At 38.4% G+C, this 16,397-nt stretch overlaps 1 protein-coding gene across 1 annotated transcript in view; it reads left to right on the top strand.

The window, feature by feature from the left end:
- Positions 1 to 16,397, top strand: part of GNAQ (guanine nucleotide binding protein (G protein), q polypeptide) — a 260,107-nt gene that overhangs the window by 159,226 nt on the left and 84,484 nt on the right. Inside the window, exon 3 of the mRNA XM_008568501.1 lies at positions 12,828 to 12,982. Within this exon, the coding sequence (XP_008566723.1) occupies positions 12,828 to 12,982 (155 nt within the window). The remainder of the gene's footprint in view (positions 1 to 12,827; positions 12,983 to 16,397) is intronic.

The following is a 16,397-nucleotide window of genomic DNA, read 5'->3' on the forward strand; positions in this document are numbered from 1 at the left end:
GGGGTGCAAACACAAATTATTTCAGGGTCAGGCAGGTGACCTGAAGCAGGCCACGTTCTGGGTTTTGACACAGCATAGTTAGTTGTTGCATTATGGAACATAAAATCATCTTCACTTCCAAAAAGAATTCTGCTCTCTCCCATTATTCCTGACAGTAGTGAGGGGCAGTTGGTAGCCCACGTAGCTACAGCCTCTGATCCTCCTGGAATATGGGTGCCGTGTTGCGGGGTCTTCAAATTTTTCATAAGAAGTAGGACATGGTTTTTCATTGGGTTTTTGGTTTTTAATTTTTTGTTGTTTTTAATGTGAAAGCTCTCCATTTTAGATATTTAAAAAATTCTTTATACTAGACAAGTAGATGTGCAGACCATTATCTTCTCTCAGGCCTCCTGATTCCCCTAGCCCAAATCCTCCTCATGCGCAGGTTGATCATAAGTCCCAGTTTTCCTGAAATACTTAACACTTTACACCTGTTGTCCCAGCATCCCACCAGTTTAGCATTTGTCCCAGTTTTTCATTTTTTAATGAAGCTTTTTTATTAATAGCTGCATTAAAATAAGCCAGGATGGATTTGATAGACCCTCACTTTGTATTTACAGATTCTGTCTGTGCTGTTGAACAGATTTCTCATCTTAACACTTGGTTAGATCTCAGACGTGTTTCAACTTTTCCACATTCTTCCTGGATGCAGTGTAATTGCATCTCTCTTTTTAAAGACAGCATGTGGGCTTTCCTGCTGATGTGGAGTAAACTCAGACAAGAGTGACTAGAGACAGCCAACCCCTTCCAGTCTCAAGGGTGATAGAGAAACGTGGTGCTGCTGCCTTTACCATCTACCAGTTGTATCAGCCAGTCTCGCTGGGGTCTGGTTTGTAGCCTGGAAGATGCACTAAGACACCAGACCATCCGTGAGCAGGGCCAGTGGGAAGTTACATTAGGTGTATGTGGAATGTATGTGGAAAATCAAGGCTGAGCAGTCTAACCATGTTGGTCCGAAAGCTTTTGCTTCGATGGTTTTATCATTTATTGTTTGATATAAATCTATTACTATTTGTTTTATCGTTTGGTAATGCTTTTATTTTGTGTATTGTCTGTTTCTGTTGCTTCTAACAGAATACCTGAAACTGGGTAATTTATAAAGAAGTGAAATTTATTTGTTATAGTTCCGAGGCTGGGAATTCCAAATCCAGGGGGTGCAACTGGTGGCCTTCTTAGTGGAACCCTCTACAGGGTCCCGTGTTGACCAGGATGTCACATAACAAGAATGAGCTGAGTAAGAGAGCTAACTTTCTCACTTGCTCTCCTTTTAAAGCCATCAGAACCATGCCCATTACTCCATGAATGGATCAATTCATTCATGAGGGAAATGTCCTTGTTATCTTATCATCTCCTAAAAGCCCCAACTTTCAGTTACCTCAGCAGGATTTCCCACCCTCTTAACGCTGTTACAATGGATATTGTTTCCAAAGTATGAACTTTTGGGGGATGCATTTAGTCCATAGCATTTTGTAACAAATCTTTTTGGCCATAATTAGATCTAAGAAAACCTGAAAATGCATGTTCAACAAAAAATTAAATACTAAATTTTTGTTTCTGAAAAAAGTCAGTGATAATGTGTAACTTGTACAAAACTCTTGATATTTAGGATCCACCATTGTAGCCATGAGTGATATTATCAACCACACAAAATTCAAAAGACACAGATCTTCTGAAAAAGTATCAGCATCTACTTCAAAAATTAGCTATTATTTTCAGAAGACTGCCCAAAGATAACATTTTAGCATGTGCAGCTGCAGAAAATGCATTTTTATATCACTCTGTGAATCATGACTTTTCATTTGGATAAAGTGATTTTTTGCTTCCAAATTAATTTAGCTCATTTTTTTTATTCCAAGTGTCCTTTGCATGTACAAAAAATGAAGCAATAACTATTAATCTGTTAACTCCCTTAGCAGAAGAAAAACTTTGCAAACAATTGATGGTTTGATTTCCGCTCCCTGCCTCCATGAATTCATGGAGTTAAGGTGAAACTTTTGCAAGATGCTGATAAAGTGAAATACATAACATGGTTTTGAAAGCTATAATAAATGCTTTTACTTCTTTAAAAGGTTTTAAAACTCAGTATCAAAAATAAAACTATTTTGTGGTAATGACATGAATATAGTTCTTGATGGAGCATAGTGTCATGGTTAAAACACTGTATTAAATTAAGAAGCCTATGAACCAGAAATGTACTTAGAATTAGTTATAGCTCACGCATAAGTCATAAGTATGTCCAAACAAACTGCAATAATCTACCAATCATTTCCTGGAAGTATTTGGGAAAGAATAGTATTTTGAACTGATAGAACAAAGATAGTTTCTGTGAAAATATTTGAAGTATTTAAATATTTCCATTTAGCAGAATTTATTCTGAGCTTACCAAGTACCTCAGCCCACAAAGAATATTTCTGAATTTAAAATATTAAGGTCTAAAATAGTTGAAGCAGTTTTTAAGAATATTGCTAGCATTTTATGAAATAGTTAAATATATATTATATCCATATAGAAAAAAATATACAGTCCATGTCTGTGGGTTACACATCCATGGATTGACCTAAGTGCAGATTGAAAATATTTGGGGGGTAAAAACTCCACAAAGTTCCAAAAAGCAAAACTTGAATTTGCCATGTGTTGAGTAGTACGTTGTATTCACATGAATGAAGTGATGTGTAGGCATTGTATTAGGTATTGTAAGTAATCTAGAGATGACTTAAAGTATACAGGAGAATGTGTAGGTTATATGCAAATACTTTGCCATTTTATTTAAGTAACTTGAGCCTTTGCACATTTTGGTATGAGGGGGGTCCTGGAACCACTCCCCCACAGATATCAGGGGCAACTTATAGTCTTCTGAAGAATGTCAGGGACATATTAGAAACAGATATGGTTAAGAACATAACTACAATACATGAAAGTACCAGGAAAAATATTTCTGCTAATGGGTGGTTGTTTTTTTAACTTTAATCTACGGGGATTGAAAGTTTTCTTTTTTAGAATGAATTTTGCATTTGAAAATATTTTTTTAAACGCACACATTTCCTTGCATAATACCAGTATAATAAAACTGATTTTCTGGTCAATAACTAAATATTTTAAGGATATATATAATCTTAACTATTTTAGCAGCCTTTTTCATGCTCAAAAGTGTCATGGTGTAGGCTATAAACTATATCATCACGCTCTTAAAGAAAGTTACCAGTTTCTCAACACTGGTCCGAGTAAATTTTATAACTGATTCTTATCCATAATCTTCCTGAAATTTGAATTCTTATTCAAAGTGATAAGTTATATAACTTACTATTTACAAAAAACAAACAAACAAAAAAAAAACAGTGCCTGGTGGGATGTGGGTTCTCTTATTTCGCTCTTTTTTTTCTACTCATGGAAGTTTTTTGCTCTCCCAGTTAAAGGGGCATTTAAACAAGGTGCTGTAAAAGCTTCTTTCACTCCCCAGGATTCTGGGAAGCTGAGCCCTTCACTTTCAGTTCTCCCCAAAACAATTTTTTGAACGTCTGAAGCAGCAGTGGTTAGGTTTCACATGGGATGTTCCAGAAAGATTACATTCACTGTGCAGGACTCTGGAATTACTGGGAGCATCTGGGCCTCTCTCATTGACGAGTTTTGTTTTGGTTTGGTTTGGTTTTTTCAGCTTTGTTTGAAAATTCACCAAGCTGAACAGGGGAATCTTCTTTATCTGTTTTTCCTGTTGTTAAACCAAAACCAGCAGCTATCATACTCTTCTGGTTAATAAGATTGTAGGAGCACAGACATTACAAAGGGCTAAAATGGTTAGGTTTTTTCTGATACATGATACCAGGAAATGAACCACAAACAATATGTGATCTCAGAAATGAAGATGGCGTGAATGCATAAAACATGTTTTACCTGTTATGCCAGAGTGTGAGAGAATCAGTCAATGGGTTGTTTGGTTTGTGTAAAATCAATCCCCAGTTGGTTGTTGGGGGTCTTTGTTTCTTGTCAGTGTTTTCAAAGTGTGATCCATTAGAACATGAGTCCTGTCAGTGGATCTAAAAGGAAAAGAGCATCCATCGCCTAACAAGTTTGGGAAATCCAATATCTAACCCTAAGCTCATGCATTTCTGGTACCATTACCTTATGTTATCAGTACCACCACGCTCTCCCAAGGGAGCTAACCGGCCAGCCCCCATTACCGTATTAAAGCTTCTGAGTTATGTGGCACAGACATCTGTTTAACTTTTTATAACCACCATTCTCCACATTTGTCTTGCTTTGACTTCAGAACCCATTTTGTCAAATAAATAGCTATTAAAATCCCAAGAAGCTAATGTTCCTCAAATATTCTTTGAAAGCAGTGAAACATATCGGCATACTATAAATATTTTGAATCTTAACAAACATGTATATCTTTTTTAAAATCTTCCATTTCAATTTTATTTTTATTACTGTGACTTTGTATAAACTCTCGGAAAATAAACTGGTTTTTTGGTAATATTCATAATGCCTAAATACCCCTACTATGATATTACCATCAAAATCATGAAGGTGATAAGTAGGACTTCGGAGAGTACAAGATTTTACATTGCACTCCAACAAACCTCAGAGCAAGATTCCTTGTAGCGGAACCATGCGATTACATCAGGCAGCACACTCTCTGGAACTGTTAGGTGTTCGTTATGCTGGGCTGCATCAAGCATCATCTGACATATGGTATCGCTGAAACTGATAATTAAGGCATGACAGACAAACATGAAAAAGAATGACAAAGAACTAAATAGAATATTTACATGGAAAATTATGAAATTGAATTCTTTAAAAAGAAAAAGAATATTTTAAATGATAAAGAAGGAGTATATTCTCCACCCAAGAGGAAAACCACTCTGTTAGAGTAAGTAAATATAGCCTATAGGGAAGCAAAACCCAGAGGAGAAATCTCTCTCCAGCAAATGGTTTTGGGGAAAGGCGGTATGCCTTATAGTCATTGATTGCCTTGGCGAGTACTGTAATGTAATGGAGATTAAAAGTGAAAAATCTAACAAAGAGCCAGTTTGACAATGAGTTAGTAAATCAATTTATAAATCCTTAATGAAAGTAGAAAAATACGTGGCAGTTTAATAAACTTTCTTATTTAATATTTTGTTATCTAGAACGGTTTATTTAACATAAATTCTCTACTTAGTCAGTGTCTAGTACACTGCCGGACACATGAGAGATAAATATTTGTTGAAATAATTAATTATTAATGGTAATTTTGAGATATCACAAGATTTTATAGTAATTATAATACTGTTCTAGGTATTTTACTGACATCTGTTTTAATTTTCCTAACCTACAATGAATTGTTATCCCCATTTTATAGGTGAAGAAGCTGAGGGTCAGGAAGTTTGAGTGACCTGCCCAAAGACGCAGGGCTGGTGGATGACAGAGTTATGACTGAAGCTTGGTTTGGTCTCAGGCTTTTGTTCAAGTTCTTCCTCTTTGCTACTGTGGTTCCCTGAATTATTCAGGAAGAGATTCAGTCATCTCTAATACCAAGTTTAAGAGGGACATGAAAGCTTAGCAAAGAGTCGATAGATCCCTACCATTAAAGGATTCCACACATAGTCTTCATGAGGGACTTCAAAAGGCTGTGTCATGTAGTAATTTGTAATTCTGCTGAGCCACTAGTTGAATCCTCAGTGTGGAGAGGCTGCTCTGTGGGAATGAGTCACTCACTGCGTGAACCCAACCAGCAGCAGCTCAGTGTGACTTTGCTGTTCTGTGTTATTTATGCAGTAATGTTCATAAAAAGATACAGCAACAACTGTCGCTCTTTTTATAATGCACCTGAAAGAAGGTCAGCTGTCCAGGTTGTGATGCAGTCAGAAAAGGTGAAGTGGTCTGATAAATGACAGTTTGTGTCCAAGATTTTTTGAAGGAAATGTTATGCTAAGGTGTGTTTGCAAATTTGAGGATTCAGAGATCCAATATCCAGTAAGGGTCTCCAGAATGTTATTTCACATTTGAGCAAATTAAGGCTTGGGTGACTTGCCCAAGGTCACAGAAGCTAGTAGGTATATGTACCATGTTTATATTTTCTGTGCTGTTTCTCCTTTTTTAAAAAAATGACTAGTAGCTGTAGGTGTTAGGCTTTGCATTTAAGTATTTTATATGCATATTCTGTACTTTAGCCCTTTAAAATGAGTGCTGTTATTACCCCCATTTAGCAGATTAAGAGAGTGAGGTAATTATGAAGCAGAGATTTAGAGATGTTAATAGTTTGCACAAGTACCAACTTGTGCAAACTATTAACATCACACTCAGCTGGTACTGGGTGGAGGTGGGATTACAACATGAGCCATCTGGTCTCAGGGTCCGTCATTTTACTCTGTACTTCCTTTGAGCAGAAGAAAACAAAACAAAAAAAGGCTGGGATTTTCTTTTCACAGTTTATTTAGGAGTTTGCAATATTTTCTTTAGAGTCAAATGCCAAAATGGAAATAAGCACCAAGGGAAAAAAAGGTGGGAAGATGTGAGCCTTAGTTCAGCATTAAAACCGACTCTGACAGCAGTTCACACTCTTTGATTCAGACGTCCCCTGTTTGTGTTGGGCATCCCTTCAAACAGAATAGGCTTAATGGGCTGAGTATTTGTGTCTAAGAGCTTCAGCCAATGTGGAAGTTACCTTTTGGTTTTCTACTTCTGGAGTGTAGAAACCAGAATAGGTGTGACATTCCAGCCTAAAGCTGCCTCAAGCTGTTAATGAGTTTTTGAAAATCCTTCCAAAGTGACTATGAGATCTTTTTTATTTCATCTAAAGTCTTGGCCTTTGGTGGGCAGGGTAAGACCCACTGAGGGTTTTTTTCCCCCCTTTGCAGGAGCAACCATGGAAATATCAACACATCTTAGATATACCTGAATTTTATGACCACCAAATCATGAAAACAAGATATTACCACATTGGCACATCCTGAGGTTTCCATGTGGTCTTTCCCTAGAATTCTGCCAGAGTTCCTAAGAGTAGCTACTTAGTTCTCACAATATTGCCTGTAAGGCTTGCCACCAGCTTGCTAAGAGTTCTGAAAGCTAGCATTCATCATTCAATTTTTCCACCCAGTGTGCTTAACTGTAACTTAAAATGAAAGAAAATTATATTTTACATTTTGTTTATAATGTTTCACTAGCTCATACCTGTTTTGCTTTTCTATGCACAGTGTTCAAAATAAAAAGGATAGTCGATTGTAATTGACTTGCTATTTATAATATTATTGGAAGTGAGTTCTTTCCTCTTCATCACAGTTAGTCTTTTTCATTAATAATTGTTTAATTTAGCACAATGACTTGTAATTTTTACTACTATTTCACATTTGACATTTGGACAAATAGAAAAAGGGTCTAATTTATTTTCCTACGTACTAAAAAATATTCTTTCCACATACAGAATATTTTTTACAAAAAAACCTGAGAGGGTTGCTGGGAACATTTATAATAATGATTTTAAAATTCTGTGTATATTTTGTAAAATGCTGCTGTACTTTCAAAGCTTAGAGAACCTCAGATGAAAGCTCTTACATAACTGCAAATTTCAGTTGATTATATTTCAGTGTCATTTTTCAAAGTGGCAAAGATGGAAGTAAACAACAACAATTCGGAAGCAGTAAATGTGACTTAGAAATTCTGACCCAGGTGTGATTGGTGTGTTTTTGAGGGTGATATTCTTTCTTATGTGATGAACATCGACTTCTGAGTTGTGGGTTCATAGCTGAGGCAAATATTATAGCTTTCAGTGCAGAGGTTAATTTGAATTGCGAGTCAGTACAAAACTTCCTTAGAAGACTGGCTTTTCACAATTAAAGGAAGTGCCAGGTTTATTTTGTCCACCAAGCCCTTGTTCACGCAATTCCTCCTCCTTGGAAGCTTCACACACCTTCATCCTCATCTGCCAGCTGAATCTTGACTTCTCCCTGACACCTCATGTGACCTCCTCGGTCTGTACTGAGTTGTCCTTGCTTCGTCCCCACGTGGCATTGCTCATGTACATGCGTAACTGCGTTCCACACTGTCTAGTCAGATATTGCTTGAAATAGTAAGGTCTTGTTTGGCTGATGATACTGTGTGCTCCTAGGGGGACAGTGTCACAACTCCTTGGCACTCTATGCATTGTAAATGTATTTATTATATATTTACAATCATACAGCTTATGGCCGTGTGAGATTCTAGGGGATTTGGTTCAATTGCCCTATCTCATGGACAAGGAAAATTAAGTTATAAAGAGGTAAAGTAGTTTCTCCTAAGGGTTGTGGCTAGTGTTACAGGTGAAGCCAGAATTAGAAGGCAATGTCCTGATTTCCAGCCTAGTTCAATTTCCATTCTTCCTTCCTTCATTGGACAAATATTTATTGAGCATCTTCCAGGTGCAGGCACTCTGCTAGGCCCTGATAAGTCAATGTTGAGCCTGTCTTGGAACTTATACTGTGGTTAGGTAGGAAGATACTGACAAGTTTCCCACAGATACGGGTACACTGACTACTAAACTAAGTGCTATTAAGGACTACATTGTTCTATGAGAGTTGGTAATTGATGAGAAATTTCCTTGAGAAACTGACTTTTACTCATAGAACTGGGCATTGTATTTATATGTACTTCTTAAATGCAATTAAATTGGACAGGTATTTTTTGAGTGCTTACTCTGTGCTGGGCCCCAAAGGAAATCAGAGCTAGTAATCTACAGCCCCTTCCATCAATATATAGTATAGAAAAGGGTTAAGATGTAACTATTAACAGAAAGCAAAATGTAGAAGTTCCATGGCTCGAAGAACACCAAGACCACATTTTTTTTCCTTTTTTAAAAAATTCAAAATATTTTAACATTTATTTGTACATATTTGTGGGGTACAGTGTGTTGTTTCAATACATGCATATACTGCACAATGATTCACTTAGGGTAGATAGTTTACTTTTGTACCCATTAGTCCACCACTTCCCCCCCCACCCCCCAACCCGCTTCTGGTAACCATTATTCTACTCTCTATTTCTATGGGAACCACTTCCCCCCCCCCCAAAAAAAAAAAACTCCACACATGAGTGATATCATGCAGTATTTGTCTTTTTGTGCCTGACTTACTTCATTTAACATGATTACTTCCAAGGATATCATTTTTTTAAATAGCTAAGTAGTATTCCATTGTGTGTCTATACCACAGTATTTTCTATCCATTCATCCATTGATGGACATTTAGGTTGCTTCCATCTCTTGGCTGTTGTGAATAGTGCTGCGATGAGCATGGGAATGCAGGTGTCTTTCTCAGGTATTGATTTCATTTCCTTTGGATGTATACCAGTAGTGAGATAGCTGGGCAATAGATCTGTTTTTTTAGGGAGGAGGAAATCAGGAAGAACTTCCTGTAAGAGATGGTGTATGATACAGCACCTGAACAAAAGCTCCTTAAAGAAGTTACACAAGGGAGAAGGGAAGACATTCTGGATGTAAAACAAACCAAGCAGAGATCAGTCAAAATAGGAAATTACAGGAGTTTTCAGGCAATAGAAAGTAGTTTAATTTTACAGAAGCAGGAAAGTTAGAACTTTACCCATTATTGAGAACATTATCTTTATTTAAATAACCTTAGAGTCCACTGGAATTAGGAATGGAAAGGCAAATATTCTCTCTTGTTTTCACTCCAGAAAGCACATAATCCTGTCCTTTGTTTGGCTGCTGTCTATAGGGACTGTTACACACACACACACACACACACACTCTCTCTCTCTCTCTCTCTCTCTCTCTCTCTCTCTCTCTCTCTCTCTCCCTCTAGGCAGAAGCTAATTCCCTAACTGCTGTATAGCCTGGCGTCTCACTGGGGTCCGATAAACATTTAATCTTACTGGTGAAGTGTTGTATTAGAAAAGTGTCTGGTATGTTAGAACTGTTTTCCCTGGCAGAAGACAACTACTCTAGACACAGACATAGGACCTTTTGCAAATGATATGGCTGACCTAGTATAGTGAATATCAAATTCATTTTAAAAATACTACCTACACTGACCTATGTCACCCTATAGCATTTATGCAATTCAGAGAGGGGTCTTAACCATTTCTCTCTATGAATAGTAGAATAGTTTGTTTAAATATTATTGTAGTAAAGCACTGGAAAATTCTTCATCCATGAGCATATGTTAAACAGTACCCACCTACTGTATTCCAGGTTCTGAGCAGGAACATACATAATATTATTGGTCAAGCTTATTGGGAGAGGAAATGAAGAAGAATCTTTTAGAGTAAATGCTGCAAATGAGCAGTCCCCAATCCAACTCAGGCACAGTAAGGTTTTGTCTTTTATAGAGTTTCCAAGATTTAAAATTAAGTATAGATTTTTGGCTTTCCTTGTTAATTGGAGGACCACAATAGGTCTAAATTCCCAATGGCAACAATTGTTTGGAGCTAAACAGCAGCTGCCCTCTTTAATGAAGGCATGCATTTCTCAGGGTGCCATAGTCCTCATCACTCCTTATTGTCTATATCTAACCAGTTTTACTCATTTCTATGGCCTGAGCCTTATGAACATCTGTTAATGGCCCTGCTTAAGAGTGACTGTTGCCTCTGTGGCCTCCTTCTCTTTAGTCTCCAGTAGCAGTCCTGTGGCCAATTGGGCAATTAATTATGAGCACAACAACTTGTATCTATGTGGTGCTTTATAGCTTGCAGTGGCTTTCAGACTTTTGCATGCATCAGAATCACCAGGAGGTCTTCTTAAAACAAGGGTTGCTGAGCCTCATTCCCAGAGTGTATGATTTAGCTGGTCTGAGGTAGGATAAGTAGATTTGCATTTCTAACAAATTCCCAGGTGTCATTGATGTGGCTGGTTTGTGAGTCACCACTTGGGAACCACTGACAAACAGTATTGTAACTGATTTGCACAAAGCCACATGAGACTGGGGTATGGGGCAGTATGTTTCCCACTAAAAATAATGTTTGGAAAGATTAAGCAGCTTACCTAGGATCACATGAAGAAACAGTCAGATTCAAAATCGTGATTTTCCACTAAATCTAGCAGGAAATCACCCTGCATGTACCCCTGCTTCTGCCCCCCACCCACACCCCAAGATTCACAGAATCCTCAGGAGGACCCTGTAATAGAGATGTAGCCATGAGGAACCTAATTTGGGATTATATCAAGTGTGACCGTTGACGTGTGTCAGGACACAAAGAGTTAGAACTTGTTCAATGACTGAGAGCAGAAAGGGAAGGGTTGAAACTAGATGGTGGGCAGAGTGGCATATGCTTGGAGGTGGTCCGGTTCAGCTAACAGAGAGCAGATGGGTGCAGTACAGTTCTGGGGATCCAGGATGCTCAACATGGAGTAACAGGTGCTCCCAAGCCAAGCAGACCACAGCATTGGGGGCTCACTGGGGGAGCCAGTGATACTCTGTTTTCAAAGGGTGAGTGTAAGAGGGAGCTATGATTAACGGAGGCCCCACCTGGAGTGGGATCCAGGAAGAGGACTCCAGGCTGGTAAGATCACTGGTGGGATGACAAGGCAGATGGCCTGGACAAGGACTAAGAACAGAAAGCAACTACAGGGATCCGTTTTTCAAGATCAGGATACAGAGTGGAGCTAGGACTTCTTAGTTACTAGATCTGATTGTCACAGAGCAGAACTAACAAAAAAAAAGGGGAGTTCTTGAGTCTCAGTGTGTTGTGCTTCTTAAAACCTTACATCAAGATTAGTCTATTGACAGAGGGCCCTTCCCACCTATGGCAAGAGAAAGAAGATAAGGATTGGGAACCAGGCAGGGCCTAACATGGATTAAATTTATTAAAATTCTATCTGCTTACTATAAGAAATGAATAATTTGGCCACATTGTGATCATGATAGCTATTCACTAACCTTGTTTAAAAGTGTGCATTACTGTACAAAATCAGACCTGTTTCAATAATTATCAGCCATCTGCCTCCAATTTCCAAGGTAATTAATTATATTTGTTTATTTGCATATTTATGTGTCTGCATAATTTGCATATATATTATATTTCATGAAACCTAGTTTGATTGGGATTGTTAGGCATTGGTGTATTCTGGCTAATTTGAGGGTCGACCATAAAACATTTTTTACTTCAATCTTGTTAAAAAAAATTAAATCTCTATCTTTTTTCTGATAAATGTACTATAATGAAAATAACAGAATTCCTTTTTGTTGTTAAAAAATTGAATTGGGTCCTCCATCTGATAATGTAGATAAGGCAGATCTAAATATTTTGGAAGTTGGCATATGTGGGAGTGGAGGGGGAATTGTTATTGTTGTTCAAATTAAAGCATTAATATTAACTGTTCTTCTAGTGGCTTATCCTAAAAGTGACTATGGAAACTAATCTTGGTTAGTTGAGGATTCTGATTAAGTTTTAGCTAAGACACATAACACTCATGGGCTGGGCACATATGTGTTTGATTATAATAAACTATAAACATAGAAGAGTTAATTCTTCCTGTCTTTTTTCCCTTTAATAACACTGTTTTAGGATTATGATAATCACCTACAAGCAGTGATATGTGTAGCCTGACATTCTGATTGTTCTGAGGGCAGAACTGAACATTTTGGTTTCCTCTAATCAACCTTAAGTAGCCACAAGGCTTATTCTAGAGGGAAAGATTTGGGACTGGGTTCTCTCTAAAAAAACAGAAAGTGTGACATGAATTTATTTTAAACCAATTTAAAAACCAGTGTATGAAGGAAGATGTTGCTTGAATTGTGCGCAATGTAATGTGCAAACCAAAGGCAACTTAGAAAGTAATGGAAAGGGTATTAAAACTGCTCCTTTTTTTTTTTAAACAGGCTCATGCACAATTAGTTCGAGAAGTTGATGTGGAGAAGGTGTCTGCTTTTGAGAATCCATACGTAGATGCAATAAAGAGTTTATGGAATGATCCTGGAATCCAGGAATGCTATGATAGACGACGAGAATATCAGTTATCTGACTCTACCAAATAGTGAGTATCCATCCAGGAGGCCCTTTGGGTCTTTCTGTTTACTTTCTTTCATGTAGAGGTGCTCAGTGGTTATCCTAACTTCTACATTCTGTGCTATGTATGGAGTATCCAATTCAAACTTCAATGTTAGGAAGTATCAATATTAAATTTGTTATAAGAGACTGGTATCATGACTCAGAGAATATTTTATTTACTGTTTTTTATTTGAAAAACAAACTGAAGACTGTAGGAATTTGATTTCACCATCCTGGAGGTTCCAAATTGCAAACCATTGTTTCTCAAACACATAAGCCATTGTGATCTGAAATCATGTAATTTTTGATATAAATTCCGATCTTATTTGTGTGCTGGAAAATACCGACATACATTAGAAACTGCAAACAAAAATATGTTTGATTATGGCTTCCTAAAACATCAGTCTCCCTAGTTCCCAGTTTTCAGACCCAGAACCTTGACTGCTTTCTGAGAGCCACTATTGTGTTGATGGATAGGTTTTCCTTGGCATGAAAATTGCATGAGAGTCTAATTTTGCATGCATTCCAGAATTACTTTGTGAGCTGTCAATCACACCCATGTGTCCTGGGAAAGATGTGAATCCTACAGAGATCTGTTAGTTCTCTAGATTAAATCTTGCCTAACAGAAAGTGAGTAAAGATTTGGCAGTCATTGGATTAATGTAATCAATGTAGTCAGCAATCTAGATAATCAGGCGCCTGAAAAATGATGGGGGGTTTTTTTGGTAGTATTTAGCCAGATTTCTGTCTACATTAATTATATTAATCCAGCATTTGCCTCTTATTTTGTTTTTGGACGGACAGAAGAATGGGTGGAAAATATTCAGCAGCCTTAGGCCAGTTTGTGGGATAGAGGGACCCACTGGGTGAGAGCAGGTCTTAGGGAAGAGAAGGAGCCAGTAGGCTGCCGAGCATCAGTAGGGCATGGAGGATCCCAGGGCTGCAGGGCTGTGCTTTTCAATAACGTTATCGTGCTTTCACCCTAGTTCCAGGCACTATTGTGAGATAAGTTATGATTCACATCAGCCACAGAACTGTTGCCTGGTCAAAATATTTGTTGTATTCTTATGGTAAATTGGAATTACATAATTCTGGAATGTGCCATGGAATGTTCATGAGCACCATGCCTATCATATTTTAACTAACATTAACTCGCTTGCAGGCTTCCTTCCTTATTTTCCTCTTCATTCTCCCACACCTTCCCAGCGCTCTCCTCGCCTCGCTCCTGCTTTCTCGTCTGCTGATCTGCTGCCTTCAGCCCTTCCACCCGTTCTCCCTCCCTCGCTCCCTCCCCCTGAGCTCCCACTATGTAAGTTTCTGTGAGGACAGGGATGAAAGAGGATCCATTCAGCTCTCATCTGTTCCAGATTCTGCCCCCTCAACCTTTGACCAGCTGTCTTTCCTTTATTTCCTGCCCCCTCTGTCCTTCTGTTTCCTTTGCCATTTCAAATATCATCACTCTTCCCATGTTGCTGCTGCATTTTATCTGTCATTCTCCATCCCTGGTCATTATGATCGCCTCCTGTCTGCTAGTGTACCCCTCCGTCCTCATCTTTAGTTTTCTCTGGCCCTTCTTCAAGTCTTCTCCCCTTCTCACATGGCCACAGTGATGCCTTGCCCTGGCCTTTGCTAACTAAATAACTCTTCGTAATAAAGTTATACTTACTAATAAATCTTCCACCTCTCATTGTGTTCCTTCTAGTCCCTATCTTTTTACTTTTATTTTAAATCTTATCTCTTCCCCTCTCCCCCTGTTCTACTCCTTACCTGTAACCATCTTCCTACAGAGAGATCTTGCTGTTGGGAATCAAAGCACCAATGTCTAATAATTACGTGCTTACCCTCTCCCTTAGGGCTTAGGGCTCTCCCTTAGGATTTGCCTCCTGCTCCTCAGATGGACCCTCTGAGAGATTCCTGTTTGTATCAAGTACACTTGTGTCAGCTACTGTAGATGCATCCTTGAGACAAGGCTCCCTCACATCTCTGACCTTCCCTCAGTTTAGATTTGTGGATTTCTAGATGTGCACCCATTAGTTAGTATGAGACCCGGATGCTGCCATATCTACTTGCTTTAGGGCAAAGAGCTATCCTAAACAGTTTCTCCAGGCCCCTGTCAGTTTTGTGATCCTGGGAAAGCCTCACCTTAGAATTCTGTCAGTACAGGAGAGTCCACCATAGAAACATGCCTGCTCCTTGGGCACAGGCCTTATGATAGAGCCAGACCAAAATGTGGGTGCACCTGACCCAGGCTGATCTAAACCCCTTCAAATGATTATTCTTTAAGTAGTTCTACTTTATCCTAGTAGGGATGGTGAGAAATTGATTTTCTAAATTATGTACATGTGGGTATATGTGTATGTACATAGTATTGTTTAGCTTGCTCCTATCTCTCATGGATTTACTATAAACTGGAAGTTACATTGTGACTAGAATGCATGGTAAGTCGTGTTGTACACTGGTTTACCTACGGTTGGTGAAGTTAGGATTGACCATAGTATTAGGGTAGTGATGTTCTCCATTATAAAGTTATATTTTTCCTCTTCTGGGCTTACTTTGTCACTGAGCAGTCTCCAGTTCCCTATCAACTCTTCACCTAATGCTTTTCATTCCAACTGATACTTCTTGCCTGATCCCATAATTCATTCCACTGGAATTTGTAAAAGAATGGTTTTCTACTTTTATCAGTTGGTATACGTTGGCATTGTTCTGTGAAGTAGAAGCTTTTCCCTTCAGTGGGTGCTATTTGATTACCCTGATATACATTTCCTACTGGAAAGGTATATGTTTTTCAGTCTTTTGTTTAAATCAGTTATTCGTTACATAGACTAAATAGATGGTGACCATATAAAAATCATCTAAACCAGGACACTTTAAGAAGAGAGGGGTAGCTGTTAATAATTAACACTAAAATAACAGGCATAAACTGGGAATTTCCAGGACAAGCAGAAACATTTGGTCACCTTAGTTGAATGAAACTGGGAAGTTGGTTTGTTGTCTTCGTTTTCTCTAGAATATGCTGTTTACTTCAAGGGGAGTTAGAACCAAATTATTCCTGCTGGTTGTATAGGAGACCTGAGTTAACTAGCCCCATGTTTCTGATCTCTCCCAGGGATGTTTAGCACTTTTTGTAGAGCAGTGCTCAAACAGCCTGGCTGGCCTGCCTTAATCACGCTGTGCTGGAAAGCCTTAGTATCAGAGTCACCTTCTTCTCCCCAATCTTAGTAATGGGCACTTTACCTTTTCTTTAGCCAGGTAAACCAAATAAACCCAGAGACAGGACCTGCGGCCTCTTGGATTCATTTATTTGTTGCTGTGTTCCATATGCTTCTCCAGTGGGGTCACAGCAGATGCTCTGTGAACTCAGAGATAGCACTGGCCAGGATGTGGGTCCCATGTATTGA

Source organism: Galeopterus variegatus, unplaced genomic scaffold (assembly GCF_000696425.1).
Source record: "Galeopterus variegatus unplaced genomic scaffold, G_variegatus-3.0.2 Scaffold417, whole genome shotgun sequence".
In the NCBI taxonomy this organism is placed as follows: Eukaryota; Metazoa; Chordata; class Mammalia; order Dermoptera; family Cynocephalidae; genus Galeopterus; species Galeopterus variegatus.